This window comes from Podarcis erhardii (assembly GCF_964252035.2).
Source record: "Podarcis erhardii genome assembly, chromosome: 3".
NCBI classification, from domain to species: domain Eukaryota; kingdom Metazoa; phylum Chordata; class Lepidosauria; order Squamata; family Lacertidae; genus Podarcis; species Podarcis erhardii.
Window position 1 is genome coordinate 68,501,645 of NC_138507.1, and position 12,539 is coordinate 68,514,183.

The 12,539-nt window shown below is 44.3% G+C and overlaps 1 protein-coding gene across 5 annotated transcripts in view; it reads left to right on the forward strand.

Moving 5' to 3' along the window:
* Window positions 1–2,309: 2,309 nt before the first annotated feature.
* SCAF8 (SR-related CTD associated factor 8) overlaps window positions 2,310–12,539 on the forward strand; it is a 75,914-nt gene continuing 65,684 nt past the window's right edge. For all 5 annotated transcript variants that reach the window (XR_014154460.1, XR_014154461.1, XM_081854318.1 and 2 more), the window contains exon 1: window positions 2,310–2,476. Coding sequence is in view for 3 of the 5 variants with exons in the window: in XM_081854318.1 (XP_081710444.1) it covers window positions 2,447–2,476 (30 nt within the window). In the remaining 2 variants the exon portion in view is untranslated. The remainder of the gene's footprint in view (window positions 2,477–12,539) is intronic.

Consider the following 12,539-nt stretch of genomic DNA (forward strand, 5'->3'; position numbering starts at 1 on the left):
TGGACCTACATTAATGTCTGTTGGTTTCAGTGGGCCTATTCTGAGTATGAATTATAAATGGAACTATATAAAAAGCATCTTTCACCAGAATGTTTTAATTAAAATTCCACCAAATGTGCCAAAAATCATGTTTTTTGGCACTTTTCAGTTTGTGTTATTTAGCTGCATTGGCTATTACAAAACTCAAAGAAAAATAATTACAGTCTAGAAATCTAAAATCAGTTAATAAAGTAACACTAAGAACTAAAAAAAATAACACTTCAACTTCTGTAATGCTATCTATTACATTTTATTCATGACTTGGCTAAGCTATTAAAAATGTAGTAGCTTTGTTATTCTGAGGTCATTATTAAAAGGATTAATCAATAAGGTATTAAGCACCAGGGGTACTGTATCTTCTAGTGATTCTTTTATATGAACACACTTTTGTATATATCAATTGCTCATTAATATTAGAAATTGGATATCCAGCATATTTTCCCAGCTGCACTTGAAAGCTGCTATCCTCTTTATCATTTAATCTGCACACACATAGCATAACAGAGTTGCATAAAATTGTGCCTGGTGTGGAGAATGTGGATTGGGAGAAGTTGCCTTTCTCATAATGCTAAAACTCATGGACAGCCAAGGAAGCTGAATGTTGGAAGAGATTCAGGACAGACAAAAAGGAAACTATTCCTTCACAAAGCACATAGCTGAGCTATGAATTTCACTCTAACAAGAAGCAGTGATAGCCACCAACTTGGATAGCTTTTAAAAAGGGCTTAGACAAATTCATGGAGGATAAGGCTATCAGTGGCTACAAGCCATGATGGGTTTGGCTGTACCCACCACTGTCAGAGGCAGTAAGCCTCTGAATACCAGTGGCTGGGAATTATATGTGAGGCGACCACTATGGCACTCAGCTCCTGCTTGTGGGTTTCCCATGTTAGCCACTAGTGCTGGCCATTGGTCTGAGCTAGCAGTGCTCTTATTTTCACAGCGGGTTGAAGGCAACCAGCATACACCCCCTTGACAAGCCCAACACCAGGCACCTGGTACTTGGTGCCCTTAGGAGTCCAGCAGCAGTTCAGTTCTGTCCAACTCAGTCTCCACAAATGCTGCTCCTTTGAACACATGTAGGTTGGGAGAGGAGGAGGGAGGTGGTCTCCCTCCCAGTTCTGGTGGCTTTTCCCATTCAAAGCACCCAAGGAAGCCCTCCAGCTATAACACAATCACTGACTCCTTCAGAGAAAACATCAACCAATCATTTGGCAAATGAGCTTGACAAAAAGGATGGCTGCCTTTTAAAAAATGCATTTTTGTTGCTTCCTGTGTTTTTGTTCTTACTGAATACTCTGTGTAGAAGAGTGTCTAAAGTTTTCTGTTGTAACTATTCAAGATTGTAAAATTCAGACAAACCTACAATTTAACTATGAGTGCAAATCCAATTTACGGTGCCAGTTACCCAGGAGTAAGTTCCATTAAGCGCAGTAGGACTTAATTCTTGAGAATACATGTGTGGCACTGCAAAAATGGTCAATTTCATAAACATTGTCAAAAGCAGATTTAGAACAGCTATATTGTAACGGCATATCCGGTAGGGATATTGCTGAAAGAGCAATCCTATGTGTGTTTATGCAAATACCACTGTCTCCAGTGACCCTTACTCCCGAGTAAGCGCATTCAGAATTGCAGCCTCAGTCTGCAACGCTCTCCCCCCCCCCCCTTGCGTGCGGAATCCATCTTGAATTCAGCTCGATGGGACCTCTGAGAGGGTGGGAGGGAGAGCAAAACGGCGCAGGATCCAGCAACGAGGCTGGCGGTGACAGCTCTCTTGCCCCTCGCATCTCTTGCTACCAACACAGGGATATTCTGCCCGCGCCTCTGTGCCCAGAGCTGACCAAAAGCTGCGTTCCTTTCTGCCGCCGCCGCCCACCAAGCTGCACTACCTCCTACTTCCCTGCGAGGGGAGCTCGTCCTCAACCCTAGCTGTCTGTAGTCCGCCAAGGGGGGGGGGGTGGCGGAACTCGGGACGCCGCTCTGCGTCTCTCGCTTTCTCTGGTGTCCCGCCGTTCCTCTCGGCTGTCTGCCCGGCGTTTCGGTCGCCCGCTAGGGGCCGCTCTGGCCGGCATCTCGGCTGCTCTCGGAGAGAGAACTGCGCTGCTGCTGCTTCTGCTGCAAGCGAGCGAAGAGCCCTCCCGGCCGCCATATTGGTGCCCGCGCCGCAGCTATTGCGTGTTTGTCCCTGCAGCGCCAACGGAGCCTGCCCCGGGGCGGCCCAGCGGAGCAAGGGAGGAGCCCCCTTCCCTTACCCGACTGCCCGCCCGCCACCCCGCCGCCGCCATGGCGACAAGGCCCGAAGGCCTCTGAAGGAAACCGGCCGCCGCCGCCGCCACAGCAGGGAGCAGAGCCGCCGTCCCCCCTCCCGCTCAGCTCGTCGCCAGCCTCTTCCCTCCGCCACAACATGGAGGCCGTGAAAGCCTTCAACAGCGAGGTCGGTGCCCAGGGGCAGGCGGAGGGCGGCAGGGGCCCCGCTTCTGGTCGCCGGGGGCAGGCCCAGGGGCGGGGAGGCGCCGGGTGGCCTCTCCCCTCCCGAGAGGAACGAGGGAAGGAGAGGCCCTCGGTGCGAGGGAGGGGGGAGGCGGGGGGGGAGCTCTCTTCCTTAGTCTGGGAGGCCCGGTTCCTATATAAACGATGAAACACCGGCGAGGGGAGGGAGGGAATTGGGGAGAGGTGAAAATAAGAAACCGGCTGCTTTCCCATTCTGGCCCGTGTTCTCCTGACCCCCCTGCTCCCTTTCCCCTCCCCACTTTCCCCTTCTCTTTCTCTCTGCCCCGTTGAAATGCTGCCCTGCCCGTCCTTGTTTAAATACTGCCCGAGCACCTTCCGTGTGTCGCCGCCCCCTCCATCGTGACTGCCTACATTATGTCGGGGAGGGGGGAGGTTAATAAGCCGCCGCCGCCCTCCCCCTTCCCTCCATGATGCTCGTCTATCTCTGCTGCAGTCAAAACTAAAACGCGCTGTACCAGCCTTTGCTTTTGTAGGTTATGTTTTGGGATATCGAGACAGCAACACTGCAGATGGTGGAAGAGGCCTGATAAAAGTCTGCGTCTCCGTTAGCCTGTTAAAGCAACAAGCATCACATGCACAACATTCCCCCTCTGCCCAGGAGCATACCAAGGGGGTTTGCTGCTCCGCATGCAGAATATTATTACGCCAAATAGAAGGGTCAGGGGGTCATGCAGAATATTATTACGCCAAATAGAAGGGTCAGGGGGTCAGATGGTTACAGTAGAAGTCGTTGGCCTGTCAAAAACAAAACAAAACACCTTGCTAATGAAAATGAAGGTCTTTTTTGTATGCACGTTGGAGTTTGGTTATGTCGCTTATTTTTGAAAAATATTTGGTCTGGAAAGAAAGGAAACACCAGTTGATGAGACGTGTCCTTGAATAAAATCAGTTTTTCACAATAAAGCTGCATTATCTTAAAACTCTCCAGTTGTACAAACAGCATGCAGCTTTGTTTAGAAAAGTGATTTAATACTGTTAAAAAGTACATGCTTTTCAGGGGAAATAAGTAGAAAGAAGAAACCAAACACACTTTTATTTACCAACTAGGGGCTAACATTCAGAACTGCTATACTGGCATAAGAAGAGCTGCTGTATCAGGCCAGTGGCCCATCTAGCCCAACAACTTGTTCTCACAGTGGCCAACCAGATGCCTGTGGGAAGCACACAAGCAGGACCTGAGCACAAGAGCACTCTGACTCACTGGTATTCAGAGGCATACTGCCTCCCGACAGTGGAGGTGGAACATGGCCATTGTGGCTAGTAGCTGTTGGTAGTCCTATCTTCATGAATTTGTCTAATCCTCTCTTAAAGCCATCCAAGTTGGTAGCCATCACTGTCTCCTGTGGGAGTGAATTCTGCAGTTTTGACTATGCACGGTGTGAGGAGGTACTTTTTTCAGCAGAGCTACAGCTTTTAAAACCAGTATGTGTATTTAGTTTTCAAAACAAACCTACATCTGTGAATATGATAGTATTGCATGATACAATATTTTGAAAGGGCATTTGTGGTACCTTATATGGCAAGGCTGCAATCCTGTGTACCATAATTCAGGAGTAAACCCAATGGAAGCCAGTGGAATTTACATCCAAGTCAACAAGCATAGGAATCGGCTAAAAAGCTGCAGTTGCAGTATAGTTTTTTGCATTGAAAACAGTGGGACTTCCCAGAAAAGTATGATTTGAATTGGACTAAATAAAAATTACATAGGACAGAAATTAAATACCACAGAACTATATATCCTTTGAAGTCATCAGTATAAAACGTTTTATATGTTCTGGTGCTTATAATGTTAATAATAGTTAAAATAATTTAAAATAAGTTAGAATGATTTCAAGTGTTCATATTTCTTCACATGTACTATTAATGGGTATCAATGCAGTCCTATACAAATCTCAGAAGCAAGCACCAATGAGTTCAATGATATTTACTCCCAAGTAACTATGTATAGGATTGCAGTCTTATGTTTGTACTTTTATTCACTTTTTCTTGGAACTATTGCATTCAATGGACTTCTGAGCAGGCATGCATGTAGTTTTAGCTCAGGAGTCCTCAAATATGATTGCCAGAAATTATATTTCAGTGACCAGCAGGGAAAGCATAGAGTGTACTTTTTGCTACAATAGTGGTATTTTTAAGAGTATTCATAAATTCAGGAAGGCAGTGTGAGCTTTTTTTGCATTCTGCTCACAATCTGACAGTGACACTGGCATCAGGAAGTGAGGGGTCAGTCTGGAAACCTGTGCAGAGGCCTCTGAGGTGACTCTCATTTTAAAGGCACCTGACAGACAAATGACTTCAGTTGTTTTTGGAGCCTCTGGAATTCCAGTTCTTGGAATTATTGTTAAAACAACGCAAAATACCTTCCACCTCTCAAAAAGACAGAAAAGAAAATGGAAAAGAAAGACACTGGAGCAACCACCCTCAGTTTAATACTGCATTCCCTTTTATTTTGTGGATAAATTGTTACCTACTCTGTGTTTTTGATATCCCAGGTTCTTTTAGTGTGCAGTCAAAAGTTATTGTTAGAGTAGTCTATTAATTGCATAATACATGAAAATAATATTTGAGATAGGTCTTAAGAGTTCAGAAATTTCACAGTGATTTGGAAACAACATTATTTGGAAGCAAATAATATAAACATTTTAAATTGTACATTTTTAGAAGCTGGAAAACCTTTTTCTTCATTGATGTAGATTCTCCAGCATTTTGTCTGATATTATAACCTGATATTAATTTCTTATTGAACTTTAGCAGAGGAGCAGTACCTTTAAGCATTCTAGGAAACTGTCTGGACATCAATGACCTGCCATTTGTGTATTTAGATAAACTGCTGGATTTTTAGTCCATTATCACAACAGCTTGAGGGCATTTATTCAGCCTTTCAATTTGTATGTAGCATGTTGCTTGTGTAACTTTGTGCTACATATATAGTATGTAATTTCAAATGGTCGATGAAGTCCAGTGGAAAACTTCATGTTTCACATTGTGAAATTGTCACATACAAACAACATCATTTAACAAATGTATGTGTGGCATGTGTGTATAAGTTTGGCATCTGTCAGCAAATACATGCAAGTGGCAGCCTTATAAGATTTGTAAGGAGATCTGGGGACAATTTTTCTATCACTCACAATACATGACTCTTAGTTAGTTCACATGTACCCCAAATACTTTTCTGTTCAATGCCATCTGCAGCTGCATTGCAGGTTATTATTTGTGGACTCTGCTTTGTCTCTGTGCATGAAAAAGAACAGTAAATTGAAAAAGCAAAGCAGAACTCAGTTGGATATATGCATACTTGAGAAAGCACTATTTTACTTAAGAGTTTGGAGATGAGGTTGTGACCTTCAGGGGAACAGGAGCAGCAATAAGCAGTTATGCTGCTTAGTCTTCCAGTAAGCATGCCTTTTCACAACTTGTTTCCTCAGTACTCCATTGGTAATATTTAACAGTGTAATCCAATACCTACCTACCCATAAGTAAGTCATACTGAATTCATTGAATTCTACTGCAGCCTAGGATTCTGCATATTCTGACCATTGGCAATAGTTCTCCCACCTTTGGGCACTCCAGACACTTTTGAGCCGTTAATGAACAATAAAACAGATGTAAGATAAGTCACCTTCATTTTTTTGTCCTTTTTAGTAACTGGTTATTCATTCTTTGCTATTTCTTGGGTGGAATTTTGTTATTATGTCTGAGCCATTTGGGGCAGAATTAGGTGGGGATGAGGTATTTATTATAAGACCTGTCTAATTATGTCAAGTGTGAGTTGGTCAGGTATGATTAGATTTTTGACTGTTACACAGGTCTTTATGCAGAATGGAATAATTAAAAGGCAGTAGTGGGCTAACTTACAGATGCTTGGCCCAACTGAGGCTGATCTACAACAGTTATGTAGCAAATCAGAATGTTAACAAGTTGAAGTTAAACTGTCACACAGTCATAGTAGTCTCAGAATATTTTGCTCCTTTTTGTTCTTCTGGACAGACATGTTACACACACACCACACCAACTACAGTTTGATTGCTGGCTTGGAGCTTTCTCCCATTCTGCTATGTGATACCTCAGTAATTCGTTTGGTACTGAAAGTTAGCAGAACAGTGCATAGTTAATGTCACCTTCTGCCAGTGAGCCCTGTTCATGCTGAATGGGAGTTGGAAGTCAGTAGGGATGTAGTTACCTTGGAAGCTGTTGTCTTCCAGTGATAATTGATTTAAAAAAGAAAATAAAAAATCATGACTTGGACAGGCACAGTCTCTGTTGTCCTTTTGGTTCCTACTGAGACCTTCTTTCAACCAGCCTTTTGTGTTGTGAGCTTTTCACAGCCTGCATCTTTATTGGAATTGTTTTTAAAGTGATAATGATGATGATGATGATTTTATTATTTATACCCCACCCATCTGGCTGGGTTTACTACCCTGGGTTCCTTTGGGAGGAAGGATGGGATATAAAATTAATAAATCAATAAGATGAATTACTCTCTAGATGATTATAAGTTTAGAATGCTTCAAGGTGTAAACAAATAAGTTTGTTGTAATTGCTGCTTCTGTTCCAGGAGGTAAAAAAATATATTCCCACTAGCCACTATTGGTACGGCTGCACATCCCTTTCTTCTTTAACGCTATTGTAGCTACTGTCCCATGTGAAGAGAAGGCAAATTTACAGATGATTTGTCAACGTTGCTTCATTTTTTGTTTTTGCCTTTTCCCTTGAAATCTTAGATTAGGTGCAGAATTTAAGAGAGGAAATCCTTCTCAATTTTCCCCTTCTCTCAGAAGCTCATAATACTACATATTATGAGACATGTCACAAAGCACAATTCTAAGCTATGTGCTTAGAAATGCTGTGAAAAGCGTGTTTTACAATTGTGACAAGTTGTGATTTGAATTAGGACAAGAGCTCCAAAAAATTCTTACAGCACTTTCAAAACTTAGCGTGACACCTAGTAATAAATGCAGTAATGCAGTAGTTTGAGAGAATAACTGCAAGGAAATGCAGTAGTTTGGGAGAATTATTGTCCCAAACTATTACATTGTCTATGTTATCAGGAATAAATGAATGAGTGGGTTATGTCAATATCAGATAAAAAGTTTAGTATACAAAAGTACCTATAGACACAGATTTTCCAAAAGTTACAGTTATAGGCTTCTAGGAGATTCAAGGATCTGGAATGTTTTTTTCCTCAAGCATTCCACTCATCCAGTTCTGTATCAATTATCCTGCTATATTTTTATGCTACAAATACAGCTGATAGTATCTGGCTAGTAGGGAAATAACTTTCCGGTTTTGGAGCTCCGTTTTGAAAAGATAGCAATAATTATAATAATTACAAAAACTTCCATAAAAATATTGTCATAAATAGATTTATGACTTGAGACAAATGCTGTATAACTCAGAACACTATGGTTATTGTTAGACGGGAATGCCCACTTACGCAGTAGCTCCATTCCTGGCTGCTGTGCGCCAGGTCCCTTCTGTTCTGTTCCATCCGACCGACCCCCTTTTGGCACAGAAAACTCTATGTTTGTCAGCGCTCACACGCGACTTGAATGCACGCAAATGGGGAGTTGCCTGTAGTGGAGTTTTAAAATTGAAGGTATAGACAATGCCTATCTGGAACTCTAGGACTAAACCCATAGTTGTGAAGAACAATCTGAGTAGCATGATAATTGCTCTATGTATAGATGGGAGAACAACCATTTTTTGTCATAACAAAAAACTAACTGCTGCTGCTGCTACTACTAATAAAAGTGTTTCCAGATGCACGTTTGGTGGGGCTGCGAGAAAGTTAAAAAATACTGGGGATGTATCCATGAGGAATTTAAAAAGATGCTCAAAATTTCTATAGTTAAAAAGCCAGAGGCATATCTATTAGGTCTAATTGGGAGGGAGATCCCACAAGAGAAGAAAAGAATATTTTTATATGCAACAGCAGCAGCCAGGCTCTTACTTGCAAAGAATTGAAAAGGAAATTCTATTCCCACAAAGAAAGACTAGATTATTAATTTATCTGAATTTACAGAAATGGCAAAATTAACAGCAGCCATAAGGTATCAGACAAACCAGAAACTAAGGGTAGAATGGCAATGTTTTGAAGAGTATATGAGTAAACACTGAATAAGTTTGGCCCAACCCATAGTCATGGACATGCCTTGGACCTGGTGTTCACCTCTAGTGACGTGGGTGATCTGACACTAAGTAAAAGTGAAACAAAAGAAGTGCCATGGTCAGATCACTTCCTGGTGCAACTGGACTTCTCCGCGGCCCTTCCCCTCTGCAGGGAGGTGGGACCAATTCGGATGGTCCGCCCCCACCACTTAATGGATCCAAATGGTTTCCAGAGAGTGGTAGGGGATGCTTTATCCCATGTTGATGGCCTTTCAGCTGATTCCCTGGTGGCCCGCTGGAATGCGGAGTTAACCAGGGCTATCGACTGTCTGGCTCCGAAGCGCCCTCTCCGATTGCATGGAGCCCGGACAGCTCCGTGGTTTTCTTCGGAGCTGAGGGCGATGAAACAATAGCTGAGACGGCTAGAGCATCGGTGGCAAAAAACTCACTCTGAATCTGACCGAACACAGGTTAGAGCTCAACGTCGAGCCTACCAAGTGGCAATAGCGACGGCGAAGAAGACTTTCTTCACCGCCTCTATTGCATCTGCAGAAAATAGTAGCAGGAGACTTTTTCAGGTGGTTCGTAATTTAACAGAACCACCTTTACCACCGGGGCTTTGTAAAGACCCCAAGATCTCCTGCAACGATTTTGCAAAGTTTTTTGCAGATAAAATCACTCATATTCGGAAGGAGCTAGACACCACCGTGGGAGCAGGGCTGGGGCGGGAGAGTGCTAGAGCTCTGTCTGGTCAAGTTGCATGGAATCAATTTCAATCCATTACCCTCAAGGATGTGGACAGGCTGCTTGGACGCGTGAAACCAACCACCTGTCTCCTGGATCCTTGCCCATCCTGGCTAATAAAAGCAAGCCGGGAAGGGCTGGGCGATGGGCTCTGCGGGGTGGTGAATGCTTCCCTCTGTGAGGGAACATTCCCAGATCCGCTGAAAGAGGCGGTCATTAAACCGCTTCTTAAAAAACCATCTTTAGACCCGGCCAGTATGGCCAACTATCGCCCAGTCTCAAATCTTCCATTCTTGGGCAAGGTGATTGAGCACGTGGTTGCTGAACAACTCCAGGCACGCCTGGAGGATGCGGACCATTTGGATCCCTTCCAATCGGGATTCGGGCCTCATCATGGGACTGAAACTGCCTTGGTCGCGCTGGTTGATGATCTCCGGCGAGCTAGGGACAAAGGTGAGAGTTGTTTCCTAGTTCTGCTGGATCTCTCAGCGGCCTTTGATACAATCGACCATAACATCCTTCTGGACCGTCTAGAGGGGCTGGGAGCTGGGGGCACTGTTATACAGTGGTTTCGCTCCTTCCTCCTGGGCCGTGTTCAGAAAGTGGTGGGGGGGGATGAGTGTTCAGACCCCTGGGTCCTCACTTGTGGGGTGCCTCAGGGTTCCGTCCTCTCCCCCATGCTTTTTAACATCTATATGAAGCCGCTGGGAGAGATCATCAGGGGGTTTGGACTGGGTGTCCATCAATATGCAGATGATACCCAGCTCTACCTCTCTTTCAAATCAGAACCAGTGAAGGCGGTGAAGGTCCTGTGTGAGTGCCTGGAGGCGGTTGGAGGATGGATGGCGGCTAATGGATTGAGGTTGAATCCTGACAAGACAGAAGTACTGTTTTTGGGGGACAGGGGGCGGGCTGGTGTGGAGGACTCCCTGGTCCTGAATAGGGTAACTGTGCCCCTGAAGGACCAGGTGCGCAGCCTGGGAGTCATTTTGGACTCACAGCTGTCCATGGAGGCGCAGGTCAATTCTGTATCCAGGGCAGCTGTCTACCAACTCCACCTGGTACGCAGGCTGAGACCCTACCTGCCTGCGGACTGTCTCGCCAGAGTGGTGCATGCTCTAGTTATCTCCCGCTTGGACTACTGCAATGCGCTCTACGTGGGGCTACCTTTGAAGGTGACTTGGAAACTACAACTAATCCAGAATGCGGCAGCTAGACTGGTGACTGGGGGCAGCCGCTGAGACCACATAACACCGGTCTTGAAAGACCTACATTGGCTCCCAGTACGTTTCCGAGCACAATTCAAAGTGCTGGTGTTGACCTTTAATTTTTTTTTTTAATAATATTTATTAAAGATTTTCAAATACAACAGAAAAAGAAAAACATCCAAATTTAAAACCTTATTTTCATTGGCATCTTTCCAGGACTTCCCCTCCCCCTCTTGTATTCCAATTCTTTCAAATAGATTCAGCAAGTTCTTACCCCAAGTTTTAAAATTATTATCATTAACCCAATTTAAAAAATATTTTCCCATCCCCTAAAATGGACCTGTTCCCTTCCACGAGTTCCCCTCTTTAATATGCAATACAGAGTAACATAAAAAAAAAATAGAAAAAAGAATAAAATGTAATTTAACACCCTTTGGATTCCAAATTTCCCTCCCCCCTTTCCCAGTTGCATTCCCAATGTCCGTCAATGTCTACTGTCATCCTGGAGCTCCCACATCTAAGCCATAGTCCTTCACCAGTCCGCTTTGCCGTCTTTTTAATAGTCTTTGCCGTCTTTTGATCATCTTTGGTTTCGAATGTCCAATCTTGGAAGGAGTCTATCTTCCAACTTTGTCCAGTTCTTGTTATTCTTGTTGTTCTTGTTGTTCTCTCTCCTCCTCTTTTTTTTTTTTTTCCCCTGCTCTCCTGCACAAATGTTCTAATTCCAAAAACCTTCTAATTCCTCTGCAGAGGCTTTGTTATTCAGGAACAAAACATTACGTCAAGTCCCTTCCATTCTTCAATAGATAAATCTATTGTCTCCTTTAGTGTATAGACCTCTGTAGACAAAATAGTGTTCCATTTCTGCAGTTTCCCAGGAGATAAAAAATCCTATTCAAATTCCATGCCAGCAGTACTTGTAATGTCCCACAGCTCCTCTAGAGGGATTTACAGTAACACAATTTCCTTCCCGATCACACCCAACAGTCAAAATAACTTATTATTCCTTGTTTTAAACAGTTTATATCCAATTTATAACAAATGTAACCAGCAAAGTCCTCGTAACAAAGTTCTCTTTTTGTTCTTCCGCTTTGACAGCTCCTTTGACAGCTGTCAAAACCTCTATTTCTCCTCTCCCGGCGCTCTCACGGATCGCTCCCGGGGTTTCCGGGGGGGGGGGGTTGCATTTTAATTCACATTCCACTTTTCTCCTCCAGCCCAGCTTATAATTTTCCATCGCGAAATTAATAACTTTATCAAAAAAAAAAAGGTTGCACTCGATCTTAGTTGTCAAATCCTTTGCTTTAGCTCCTCTACAACAGGGGGGAGGCTGACTTCCTTTTTGCACCTCCCCCGCTCGCTCCGAATTTTAAAAAAAAAAAATTTCCCCTTTTTAATCCAAGTTCCAATTACTCACGGGTTATTCTTTTAAGTCCAAATTTTCAATGGAAGAAGTCAGCGCTCTCCGCCAAATGGCATGCGGCTTCGCTCGGCAGGGGAAGCGGAGGACTCACAGCACCCCCCCCCCGTCACCCGCTCCGTAGCCTTTAAAAAGGCCCCTTCGCGTGGTCGGGGGGGCGCAAACGGTGCTCGGAGGGAGTCCGCCATTCGGCGATGGCGCCAACCCGGAAGTCTGGTGGTGTTGACCTTTAAAGCCCTAAACGGCCTCGGCCCAGTATACCTGAAGGAGCGTCTCCACCCCCATCATTCTGCCCGGACACTGAGGTCCAGCGCTGAGGGCCTTCTGGCGGTTCCCTCATTACGAGAAGCAAAGCTACAGGGAACCAGGCAGAGGGCCTTCTCGGTAGTGGCACCCGCCCTGTGGAACGCCCTCCCATCAGATGTCAAAGCGATAAATAACTACCTGACATTCAGAAGACATCTTAAGGCAGCCCTGTTCAGGGAAGTTTTTAATCTGTGATA